Here is a 13,629-nt window from a genome sequence, read left to right as displayed (position 1 = left end):
AACAGCATTCAAAAATGTCTGGCACAAAGCCTATATACCTGCGACAAAGAGAGCACGACAAAAACTCTACTCGCAATTTAAATTAATTAACTTCGTTATCTCTCTTATGAATGACTGCCATGTACAAAACGTTGTCTACATTGTATTAAAATTGGCATTATTTAATTTAGGAAGTCTGCTTGTAATACGTAATTTATTGTAATTTGTGGGTAAATCCGCATTTGCAAGTCTTTTTAAATCCCGCTTCTGAATCAACAATGCATTATTCATTCGCAAATCTCGCTTCCCCTTCCGTTATTAAACATTCTGAGAATCCAAGAACGTCATGAATCTGTTGTTTTAGGACGAAAAATATTTTTTAAATCCCTTAATATTTATATATTCAATCACCATATCGGTTCCTTTATTGACGCCTCTACCTATACCTATACGGGCGACGCTTTATTTCCTCCTTGAAAAGGCGCCTTTGCCTGCAGTTCGCGACGGTGGTGGCGCCGCCGTCGGAAAAAGCTGCTCTCTTTCAAGAGCTTAACTCTCGGCTCGTAATTAATTATCGTAATTTCGAGATTTAATAGGCTTATGCTTTTACGTGAGATAATAGGAATAAGGCACACAACGTTGGCGTGTTTAAAGTAAACGACAAAATTGCGTTTTTATAATCGGCAACGCTTACCTGCTCGAGATCTGAAGCATTTTCTAATTGTGACGAATTCTCTTCCGTCTCCGACGATGGTCTTGAAGATATCAGCTGAAACAAAGATGATTATTAAAACACCCTTTCGCCAAAAAATTAATTAATTAAATTATGAGAAATATTAAATTTATACGTTACAGTATTGTCGGTACTGTCGCATTACTGAACTCCTACTTAAAAATTGCGTGTAGTTAAAATGTATTTTTTACCCATCGTCAGAAAAATACATTTGATGTTCCTCACTATACAAAGTGACATCCAACAAACAACAAATGCCCAATACCAGAAAGAGGGAACTAAAATGACACTCACCTCCATCAAAGAGGTATTACTGGTATTGCAGCTTCATAACATTGTACTCCAAGTAGCGTATTGTTAGGTTTTATTTAGTATTCTTACGCCATCTAGGTATTCCCTTTGTAAACCCGTTTAATAAGATGTAAGTTTTTTTCTGTAGTAGATTTCTTATTACCCTAGTTCTTTAGTTTGCCACTAAATGTCATCTGGTGTAGGTTTCTTTTGCATAGTTCTTTGTTTTACCGCCCGAGGCCGTTCCTTAATTCCTTTCTTTGCACAAAACCAGATATTTCGCTGACGCTGTTTGCGGCTATATTTTACAAGTTCTAAGGCCGTTTTCGATATGTAACAAAACATTACCCTTGACTTTGAATAATCATTTTTTAAGCTTCTGACTTCTGGATTACTCCTTTTTTTAATTATTAACGACCTGATTATTGCTTTCCACATCGTTATTCCTTGGTGGAAACCGCAGAATTTTGGATTTTCTCAATATTGCGCACGGAAAGTTCCATTGAAAAATCTTATCGCCATCTTGTCAATTCAAGCACGCAATTCTACTTCATTCTACCAATATTAGAAACTTAGGACAGAGCTGTGTGCCTACCTCATTCTACAAACATTACCTGGCGACCATTTCTACGTTTCATATCCTTTATATTAGTTTGTTAACCGATATTAGCTACAGTTACGTTGTGAATTAGTTTTTGAAGTTACCCAGACTTGGCCCGAGACTGATATCTACAATGTTTAGTTACCTTATTTGTTTTGCTCCGAAGCATTTGCTCATACTAGCTAATTTATATTTTGAATTGATTAGATCAATAGAGATTTAGTTACTTGCGCATCGTAAAGTAGTTTTCTTGAATTTAACGACACGTCACGTTCATACTTTTATACAACGATATTGTACGAGTAATCCGTGGTCGAGTCAAAATTTTGCTTTTCATTACTTCACGTAAGTTGAATTAAGTATTAATTACGGTTTTAGTATCCGATTTGTTATGTTATGTTATAATCGCGGTTATAATGACGAAATTACGAATGTTGCATAAAATGCTCTATGGAAAAAAATAAGTTCGATAAAATAAATAAAAGTATCAAACAGATCAGAAGATATTCCCTGGAAAGCGTACACGGGGTAATTATGCAGATTTAATTTTCGCGTGCAAGGGTAGGTATAAGAAACCAACACGACCAAGCTTTACGTTTGCTCTTTTCATTCATAAGGACCAATAAACTGCCCCAGAAATTATTAGATCGCAAGTCCGCAGAACACGTTACGTGAATTGGATTTTACATGTGTAGTTTAATACTCTCTAAATTTGAATTTTGAAACCGCTTGTGATCAAGATATAGTCCATCTCAAACTAAAGTTAACATTTCTCATTCAGCATTTATAATGCCCATCAATTATAGTATATACTTTAACTTTTGGTACCTGAACACACCAAAGCTATACTCAAAGTGCAGCACTTTTTGCATTATAAAGATTGAGGTAAAAGGATCTGAAAACCTAGTGCAATATTTTCGAGATTTTTGTTAATTCTATCTATACAGTAAGAATCAAGATACAATAGCACACATACGTACACCTCGAGGGCGTTTGAATTGTGTTTTTCACACCATAAAACTCGTCTCCCAATATACCGATTCCCTACCTAACTAACTTCCCTCAAAAGTACAATTCAATAAACCCCTAACGAAATCCCCTTTGGTTATCGACATTCAATTTCGACACAAACAAAAACACGCATATACGGTTTTTTAAGCACAGACTAAATAAACTGCCATTTCGAAAAGTGAAACTTTTATAAGGGTCCTCTACATTTCAGATAGAACTAAGAAAAAACAAAGTTGTGAATTTGTGTTCGTCCCTTTTCGTAGATCAAATTGACACACTTTTAATATTAACTTTCTAAATTTGGAATGTTTTATTGACGGGGCGTTTGGGATTCGGTTTTGAATTTCCTCCGTCTGAAGTAGGTTAAGGGGACAAGAAAACGAATAATTATCAAACTTACAGAAGGCGAGACCAATATATATTTCTTCGCGCAAACAAATCAAGTTAATGTCCTCGTACCATAACAATGGGGATGACTAGAGCTATTTGTGACACGTTTGTACCTAAATAAACAGAATCCAAAATTTTCCACGTTAATTTCCAGCTGGTTAACTACTAAACCTGACATTAGTAGTTTCACTCGATTTGCCATAACAATTTCAGCGACAGATCTCAAGTCGCCAGTTCCGGAAATGTCGCTTAAAAATTAAGTACAATCTCTAATAATAATTTTATCCGCCTCTACTTAACAGATTAATTATTCGAGCTTTCTTAAACTATTAACGAACCTGAGTGGGAATTAGTAGCTAATTAAAAATGAATATCAGTTGCCATTATACTACGGAGTATTTCGTGTCCATGAATATGCTTAATTTAGTAGATTTCGCACAAAAATTGTATACAGGGTGAGTTTTTTTCTTTTTCGCTATGGAGATCTCGTAAACCGTAAGGGCGTTTGCACATTATGCGACAGCGACGTAATTTATCGTGTACTGAAATCGTGGGTTGTTCATATACACGGCGATTATTTATCGGACCAATCAATGTATCCACGACCAGTGTTGATAATTTGACATTCATTTCTAGTAGCGCAGAAGTGTTGAAAACGCAATAAATAATCAAAGAAAAAACTCTAAATAAAGAGAGGCACACGCTTATTACATCCACCCCCATACGCCGGTGGTCGACATAAATAAACAAAGATCTTAAAATTCTTACATGTTTTCAAATAACAATCCCTTAATATGGTCGTAACAACGGTCGTGCGATATTCCGACGCACTTCGACAGCTTCAAGAAAACTTTTCTACTCGATCTCTGGATCTTTAATCGAATTTTATCGTGGAAAGAAACACCGGCACTTCTCAATGAATTTAATTAAAAGTACATTGTTTTTTTCACTACTAGCGTCTGATGACATGATTATTAACCTTTTTTCCACTTGTAAAGTAGGCTTTCTCGGCATTTGTTCAAAGTGGTTAATAATTTTTTATTATTAACTAGTAGTCAATAATGAGAACTGTCACGCTGTCACTTTTAGAAAACACAACCCGAAATTTCGCTCAATGAACGTTTAGACAAGTTCTCTAAAACGAATAATTGCCACCATTCGCAATTTCCAGAGAAATTACATACCTAAAATTATCACATTTTGAAAAAAATCGAACGAAATTACTCTTTGAAAAATCTCAATGACAGAACAAAATACGGCCTGTTTGACTTGTACTTCCACGTACTTGATTGACATGTTAAATTAAGAAACAAACAATTCTGTCCAACCGTTAACTCTCTTATCAATATAATATGTTAATTTAGAGGATTTCAAGTGCTAGTAGTGAAAAAAATAGTATATATACCACGGTAGAGAAGTCTATTATTGCCTTCGCACCTTACACCCCTCGGCGCAAGCGCCTCGAGATGTAATCTTGGTGCTCAGGCAATAATAGTGGACTTCTCTACCTTGATATATAATGTACTATTATGTGGAGGAGAAGTATTACTTTTCATGGCGCGCCTGTGTTTAGCCGCCTCACTCCGTTCGGCGGCTAATAGAAGGCAAGCCATGAAAAGTAACTTCTCCTCCAAATAAAATATGCTATTTTTTCTTCAAACTTCCGCAAATTTATCCAAAACACAAGATTTTTAAGGGATATTAATCGCTTTCGTTAAATTAAACGTCATTGTCAAGTAGGTAAGTTTCTTTTCTTTTACATGAATAGATAGGTGCTGTTTCCTTGGTTACGCAGTAAATAATCTTATTGAGTGAAAAAATTACATGTCAGTTCGTAATTTTGAATAAGAAAGATTTCTCGATAAGAAAGAAGTAAGTTAATTAAATCACTAAAAAATAGTGTAAATTAGTTAATTTTAGAATGCAATGCACGCCGCCCGAAATTGCCGTTGAGGCGAATGAAGCAGTATCGCGCATCGGACCGTCGAAATCCGGTGATGAAATGATGAAAATGAATATAGGCGACATTGAAGAGTTGGAAAATTGAATCCTAATAAAAATTCCCGATAGCAAAACGAAAAAAGTGCGCTCGTTTACCATCATCGGAGAAATGTTCATGAATATTTACCACAAGTACACGTCATTAAGACCGAGAGATATGCAAGAGAGGTTTTTTTTGAAATATCAGAATGGGAAGTGCTATAAAAATGTGATGGGGATTCATACGATCAGTGCTGTACCCAGAAAAGTCGCCGAATTTCTAAAATTAGGCAATGTCCAAGAATATACGGGTCACTGTTTAAGGCGTACTTCGGCTACATTACTCATCGATGGTGGAGGAAGTATGGAGTCGTAGAAGCGCCACGGGGGTTGGAGGTCGACTTCCGTAGCAGAAGGATACATAGAAGAGTCGATTCGCAACAAAAAAGAGAATGCTAGCCGAATATTAAATTTAAACGAAACTGCGGTAACTGAAATAGGCGCATCAGGAAATCTAATAACACCGTCTTCGCCAAGGTCATCGCCTAAATCGAGAGTAGGTAAATACTTTAACAGGGTCTAGTTCATCGTTGCACGGCTTCAATTTTCAGAATGCAACACTTACGTACATTTAATATTAATAAGTCTGAAAATATATCATAATTTTTTGAATAAATAAATGCAATTGTTGTGTTTCCATAACTACACTTTTCCCTCCGGCGACAGGAAAAGGAAAAGTAAAAACTGCTCTAACGATAATGTCAAACTTTGGCGCCTACTACTCAGTCGAACAATGGCCTAATATTTTGACGTTTGAAGAAAAAAGTATTTGTTTTGAAATAGTACATTATATATCAAGGTAGAGAAGTCCACTATTATTGCCTGAGCACCAAGATTACATCTCGAGGCGCTTGCGCCGAGGGGTGTAAGGTGCGAAGGCAATAATAGACTTCTCTACCGTGGTATATATACTATTTTTTTCACTACTATTAGCACTTGAAATCCTCTAAATTAACATATTATATTGATAAGAGAGTTAACGGTTGGACAGAATTGTTTGTTTCTTAATTTAACATGTCAATCAAGTACGTGGAAGTACAAGTCAAACAGGCCGTATTTTGTTCTGTCATTGAGATTTTTCAAAGGGTAATTTCGTTCGAATTTTTTCAAAATGTGATAATTTTAGGTATGTAATTTCTCTGGAAATTGCGAATGGTGGTGATTCGTTTTAGAGAACTTGTCTAAACGTTCATTGAGCGAAATTTCGGGTTGTGTTTTCTAAAAGTGACAGCGTGACAGTTCTCATTATTGACTACTAGTTGATAATAAAAAATTATTAACCACTTTGAACAAATGCCGAGAAAGCCTACTTTACAAGTGGAAAAAAGGTTAATAATCATGTCATCAGACGCTAGTAGTGAAAAAAAAAGGATTATAATGCATTTTTTATTATACCTGAATCACAATCTCCGTTTTAAACACTCAAATGCGTGCGAAAAAAGGCCTTTAAAACACACGTGCTTTAAAGTTGCTAAGTAACCATACTTCAAGTATGACTTTTGAAACTGTCATCTGGGTGAAATAAAAAATCTTCCTAAGTCGCTTTCTGTAAATGCAGAACATTTCTTTGGCTTGTACCTATCCTTTGGTTGAAGCTTTTACAAACGCGCGTATAGGAAGTTACTTACGAATAAAGTCTTAAATGCATCGATAATGCTGGCATATATGAAGGAAATGTCAAAGGTATTTAAATCTTCTATCTTTTGGTGCATTCATTCAAAACTTCACTTCAGATGCTTGATAATAGGCTTTACTGGATTGAGATTTTACACCTACCAACGTTTGTTTAGATTTTACAACTGGCGATTTAATGGACGGTGTATTATCTTTTTCAACGGAAATCGTTTTATTCACAAAGACGACGATTTTTATAAGCAAACGTCAAGTGACATTTCCATGGCAATCGTGAAATTACGAACACCCAGCCCACTTAATTAGATATGTATTCGAGCATAACGTCAATATGATTTCATTGAATTTCCTATTTTTAAATTACACTGCAGGTATAATAAAAAAATACTATAAGATACACGTGTATAATTGGTCTTTAAAGCACTTGCAACGTTAAAGGCACTCCGCTTTGCGTCGTGCCCTTAAACTCGTTGCGCGTGCTTTAAAGACTTGATTATACACTTGTATCTTAATATACTATAGTGTAAGAGCTAACGGTACCTTTTCTTAAACAGTTTTATTATTGTTGAAATTGCCACCATTTCCCACATTGTTATAATGGTAAATTTCATTGACGGTAATTGTTTTATTTACGTCTGTACACGTTTTGCATATAACACAATTTTAGCTAAGCCCCAAATGGGGGTTACACCCAGAAATCGATAGTTACGAGAAAAATAAAAATTTAATCAGTCCGTTTAATTACAATCGTTCTGTATAATTCCCTTAAATGGTTATATATCTTTAAAGAAAAAATGTTTTAATTGATTGACGTTAAAAGATTATTAAGGAAAATTTGGATTGTAACGTTCTTAAAGATATCAATCTTACGGCAATTTAAAGCCGCTGGTGTAGCATGTATTTTCGTAAACTCATAGTTAGAAAAATTAATTTTGTATTTTAGGATGTGGATAAATAAGGAAAGATTATTATAAGTGAATGAGGTTAATATGAATAGTTATAAGGCGTTGTCATGTACGGATTTTTGCCATATGTTGGATTAGATTTGAGTTTAAATGAGGTGCTCGAATTCGATCTAATTATTTTGAAATTCCTAGTGGCAATCCTAGTGGCAATTACTAATAAGAAAATTTGTAGGAAAGTGGAAATTGGAAGCAACTCATTATTTAATTTTTCGTCCAAAGCTATCAGTTGGTAATTATTTCGCTAGAAGAATTTTAAAGTTCACTTAGAAAGTTAAAATTTTGTTTCTAAGAAGGGAGGTCCATATTATTAATATTGAGTATCTTCTGAAGTATCTTAAAAGGTAATTAGTAAAAAATTATGAGCGTTTCTGAATATATACAGGGAAATTTTTTTTAAATATATACACATGGGCTACGTATACTTAAAAAAAATTGTCGTGGCTAGCTAGATACCACCCGCATATCTGCGCATACGCGATTCTACCCTTTTATGTCTACGAATATGTATACCGAATTTGATTCCAATCGGTTCAGCCGTTGAGACGGAAATGAGAGTACAGACCAACCGACAGACAAACTGACAGGCCGATATCATGAAGATTTTGTTTTATCCGGATTCCTGGCGCTTCACAACGTGTATTTCCGTAAAAAAGTGGGGAGTCATTTTTACCCCAATGCAATACCTCCCTTATTAACGTACGGGTGGTAAAAAACGGATCAAATTAATGGGACAGATAGATATAATAGGCAACCAACACGAATTTTTTTAAATGATAATCTGCTTCTGCCATGGAAACAGTAACTGGGTCATTTAATGTCAAATTAGGGTTAGCTATTAATCTTTATTCTTATTATTAGCATCAATTTGTGATTTTTCAACACAAAGATGTATAGCAAAGACGTTAACGTTCAAAAATACATGCTTAATTAGGGTGGTAACAGTTTAAGAACACTAAACTGGTTTTCGTCCAGGTTACTCATTGCCATTCGTAAACTCAAAATTTGCCCAGTATCTCTTTAGGGAACTACACAAAAATAATATTATTGTAGCACTTCAATTTTACCTAACGAGAGTATACAACATTGCTAGTAAGAAATTGTGTGTGCAAAATTGAGTTTAATGGGCTCCTCAAGGGAGTCTTCTTGGCCCGCTAATCTTTCCAGGAATATATTTCGAGCGGTAAGTTGTCGACTGATGTGAACACAATTAATTAAGATATTGCGGCATGGGAGGGGGGGGGGGTATGATTTACTGACCGCATGTGTTGAAAAAAAGAGATTTATTTCCACCCTTAAATATAACAATTCGTGTTAGGATATTTCCGTAGCCACCTTGTGTATACGTCACCTAGATACATAAGCATAAGGATACCTAGAAGCTGAATAAAGAAGTGCACACTTACGACACTAGATATAAGAACAATCTTCATTTAAATAAACCACGACATTCTTTTCTTAAAAAAAAACTCCGAGAATAAGACTGCACTATAGTATAACTCGTTGCCTAGAGCCTTCAAAAATTATACCTACAATTTCCACTTTTGAAGAAAAGTTAAAAAATTGTTGTTATTAGGTTTTGTTTGGAATAAAAAAGAATATTTGAATAGTAGTAGTCTCTCGCTAACAGGATGTATTTAAGGTATGTACACTATACAGTATGTCCCAAGATGAGGTTCACCTATATAATCGACCAGATTCAAGCATTATTGAGCGGCTGAGCAAAGCGATGCAAGCTTTATAAGGGAATCGAAGGTGTCCAGCGACGTCGGAAATGAATAACGGTTGGGGGGGGGCAAAAATTAGCGACCATGGAGTCTGAAAGGTCCCTCCCATGCAAAATTGTGTAGGATTTAATGCAAAGCAGTGGGTTTTTAAGTGACCCTGACACTTGTTCATTTAATCAATCAAATAATGTATTTTTGAAAGAAAAGTTTTGAGAAAAATTAAAAAAAGTGTCGGAGATGTCTAGTTATATGCAATTGAGCAACTTCAGAGATACTTGACTCTATGAGAAAACCATAGCCATAGATCATTAATATTTTATTTAAAAAATAATGTACTAGCTAGAACATAACAAAAGTTGCAAAAATTTTGTTCCTATTTATTGCACTATTGAGCATTGTAAAGAAAAGCAAGTATAAAAAATTAAATATATCCAAAAATTTTCCGCCTTTCCGCAGTTTTACTGACAAATTCTTTCAATATTGGCCTCTACTTCTACACTGTAATTTCTGCATGCACATGGAGTAGATGTGTTAGTTGCTTCTGAGTGATTTATCTACTCCTTCTTAGAGGGGGCGTGGCCCCCCTTGTGTAAAAACTGGGGGGGCGAGTCGCCCCCTCTGACCCATACTTCCGACGTCGCTGAAGGTGTCCGTCTGTCCGTCTGCCTAGATGCCTCAAGTAATAAGTAAGTAAGAAAATGGGTCAAGCCTCTCTGTCTCTGCCAAACGCTTAAACCTATTCTGTTCAAACTTTGCACAGTTGACATCGTGATTAATATCACATGTAACAAGCCTATTAAAAATGAGTCAAAACCAGTAAACCCGTGGGGTCACACCGCTATTTTAGATCTGCTTTAGGGTAATTATTTAAGATTTGTTTATCTATTGAGTGCAGACTAACGGAAGTAGGTACCTAATTGAAATTTAAACGAATAAAATTTGAATATTGGGAGTTACAGGAAATATTTTCTCTTGCTTTATGAATATCAAGATGTTTGTACGCGTACATAATTTTATGAAGTGAAGGATTTATTTTATGTGGCAACTTTCCTAAAAAGTAGTCTTAGTTATTAGCGAAATAACCCATAGAAGTACACCATCTGGTCTCCGCACGTAGTTTCCAATTTTCATTTGAACTGTCGTCTCCTCGTTTAAAATGCACTACTATATACTTCATCTAGGTACATTATGAATAATTTTCACCCACCAAGCAATTATTTTCACAATTAACTAGAGCTTTGCGCTTTTCCTCATGGCAGCACATATCGGCCACCACCGTTTCTCCGTGACGGCGCCAGTAATTAACAAAGTGCAACTGCACTTTATCATTTCCTTATATGGATCAATTCGCACTGTTTCGAGTGAATGAAGTTACACACTCGAAATAATTATAATTTTTAGTAGCGCCACTTTAAAATGTAGGTACCTACGTTGAAGGCCCGGAAACAACTCATAAATTTTTCACGAGTACAGCAGTTAAAAACCGCAATAAATTCGTCGCTTTGAATTTGATTTATTTTTCAGAGGTTCTGAATCGCTTTTGACACGCGAAAAGCCGAAATTATAGCATTGAAATTCAATCTTCTTACAATTTTTTGTTCGATTTTAATTAAGTTAATTCATCCGAATTCGTTACGAGACTCCCACTTCCAGTAGAAATAATTATGTTTTTGTAAAATAATTTATAATTAGGCCCTAGCTAACTTTTTGTTTGATTAATTAATTTTGTTGCCAGAAGTTTTAGTAGAAATTTTTGTTAATTAACATTAGGGCAGTCATGCAGCTGTAAATAACAAAAATAAAACTAACGCAGATTAATTGTGTTAAGGCTCTAAAATACGCTCGAAGCAAAAATTCAATTTAAAACGAAGACGGCCACCACATAAGAGATATTATACGGTCCAGCAATAATGGAATGTAAGCAATACAAAACGTCTAAATAATCTCGACTGCGTACTTTAAATAATACATTTTGCTCTTTTGCCAACTTTATGCCTTTTATCTTTTTAGTCGAGCAAAAGAAATTAAAGCGAATTCCGGTTTTCTTGTAAAAGTATAGAATGTGAGATGCCGACATTTAAAATTGTCATCTAACGTTAATGTCGACTTACGCTCCTCTTCGTAATCTGTAGTAAGCTCATCTTAAGCTTTATTTACTTCGCTATTTTTTAGGTCCTCGAGATTTTCCAGATTTTTTTTTTATTCTAGTTGATATTTTTTGTTATAAATGATATATGCGAGTTAGTGGCTGCAGGATTAGCACTCATCGAAAACCATTGCCATTCATTAAATGCGCAAAGTACGATTTTAATTTTAATTAGTTGCAGTTGTCTCTGGATGCGTCATTGTCAGGTAACGATCGTGGCTCCTGAAAGTATAAGCTGAGCTAGTAACTGATCAGGGCGCCATAGAAGTTACCTATATGTTCTGAACAGCAAAAAAGTCGGAGATGTTCATTAATTTCAAACAACGCAATTTTCACATCTTGCAATTTAAATAACAAATTAACATGAATGATACAATTTAAACACGAAATTATGCAATTAAATACAATTCTAAAATGGAAAAATAGATCCTAAAATAACAAATTTTGATGAAATAAACCAATTCTGTGCTTATTCGTAATGAAATCCTTCAGATTTAGACTAAATTAATTAAAACATTGGCATATACAGGATGACCTGCTATTATTTGCGGTATTATTTCACGTCTACCTAACGTTGTTTACACAACAACTTTTTACTAATACAACTAATATACAAACCATGGAAAGTTTCATCAAACCTATTTTCCCTTCCTATTTAACTGATAAAAGTTCTAAATTCCTTAAAAGGAATTCGTTTATTTTGAATATAAAAAAGATGGTTACCTTCATATACAGTAAACGAATGGCGAACTTCTTTAGCCGCTCAAATTCGAAGTATTGAATAATTCTCGCCGCTGATCCCAATGATTGACATCACCGTTTCTACTGAATCCTAGGTAAAATTAATGGCTGCTTTGTTCTGAAGGTGAAATACGATCACTCAAAATATTAATTGATCCGACAACAAGCGTTGTAACGAAAGCAATTTATTGAGTTGGATTTTTTGCGACGTTTCCCGTCGAATTACGCGGAAGTAAAATTTCTAAGTGATAAATGAGTCATGGTGCTGAAAACATTCTCCCAAACAAATATTACTTATGGTAGTTTCAAACTTTCGTTATCTTCGCACATTAATAAATGCGGGTGATTGTTCTAAATCGAATTTGTCGCCTCATTGTCCAGCTATCTCACAAAGAAAAGTACGTACATGGCAAATACAAAGTACGGCAAGCGCTGGGTTTCCGGACGTACACTTACGGTTGATGTACGTACATGGTACGTCATTTTTGCACTACTTGGTGCATGCTAAGTATGTACCTTACCGTACTGTACATTAGACACAATGTTATGTATTGCTGTGTCAGCAATGTCGGGTTGGACGTTGAGGTTTAGGTCCGGGCACATGAAGTGAATATGGGTCGTGTAGTTTGTTACTAATTACGTTGAACATTGAAAATAAATTTAAAAAACAAACTAGGCTATTATAGTTTTCCTTCAGGCTATCGATTTCGGGTGATATATATTCCCATCATCAGGCCGTGCGTCTAGTGGTTGTTTGCAGGGACGTACATAAGTTAAACATTGAACATTTAAAAAAAAAAGGTTGTTGAATTAAAACAACTGGAGATCCAAAAATGGCAAATCAGGTTAATGAAATTAGAAAATTATATTGGTGATCATATTGTAAGTTAAAGTTGAGTTTATTTAAAGGATTTTTTACATAATTTGATTGAAATGAATCATGGTTGGTGTATTTGTTGGTTATGTTGAGTATATGTCAAAAGTGACTTTTCCTTGATCATATTTTATCTTTACCAGATTTATTTATTTATTTTTTATTTTATTGTCTTTATATTACGAGTGTTAGCTGATTAGCTACTCTTAGATACTGAATTACTGGTACATTCTCCTTTTTAGAAAGATACAAACCCTTCCCAATTCTACGCAAAAATTTTATCCAACCAAAGGAATGGTATTACTGAAATTAAATGCAATTCCCAATCAATGAAACAAAATAACCAGATTGAATTGGATTCGTATCAATAAATACCATTCAAATCCAATTTGCAAGTAATTCTCACAGGTCGGTTTCTTTTGGATTATCAAAATTCAACAAAAATTTCTTCCGTAAATTTCTATAAATAATCGACCACTACGTTTATACACAAAAAAATTAA

The 13,629-nt window shown here is 34.7% G+C and overlaps 1 protein-coding gene across 4 annotated transcripts in view; it reads right to left on the bottom strand.

Moving 5' to 3' along the window:
• Positions 1 to 13,629, bottom strand: part of LOC116171740 (protein madd-4) — a 140,041-nt gene that overhangs the window by 49,206 nt on the left and 77,206 nt on the right. For all 4 annotated transcript variants that reach the window (XM_031488724.1, XM_031488732.1, XM_031488739.1 and 1 more), the window contains exon 2: positions 674 to 748. In XM_031488724.1, coding sequence (XP_031344584.1) covers positions 674 to 748 — 75 coding nt within the window. The remainder of the gene's footprint in view (positions 1 to 673; positions 749 to 13,629) is intronic.

Source organism: Photinus pyralis, unplaced genomic scaffold (genome assembly GCF_008802855.1).
Source record: "Photinus pyralis isolate 1611_PpyrPB1 unplaced genomic scaffold, Ppyr1.3 Ppyr1.4_LG1, whole genome shotgun sequence".
NCBI lineage: Eukaryota > Metazoa > Arthropoda > Insecta > Coleoptera > Lampyridae > Photinus > Photinus pyralis.
The sequence above is the reverse complement of the archived record's forward strand: the minus strand, read 5'-3'. Positions and strand labels throughout refer to the sequence as shown.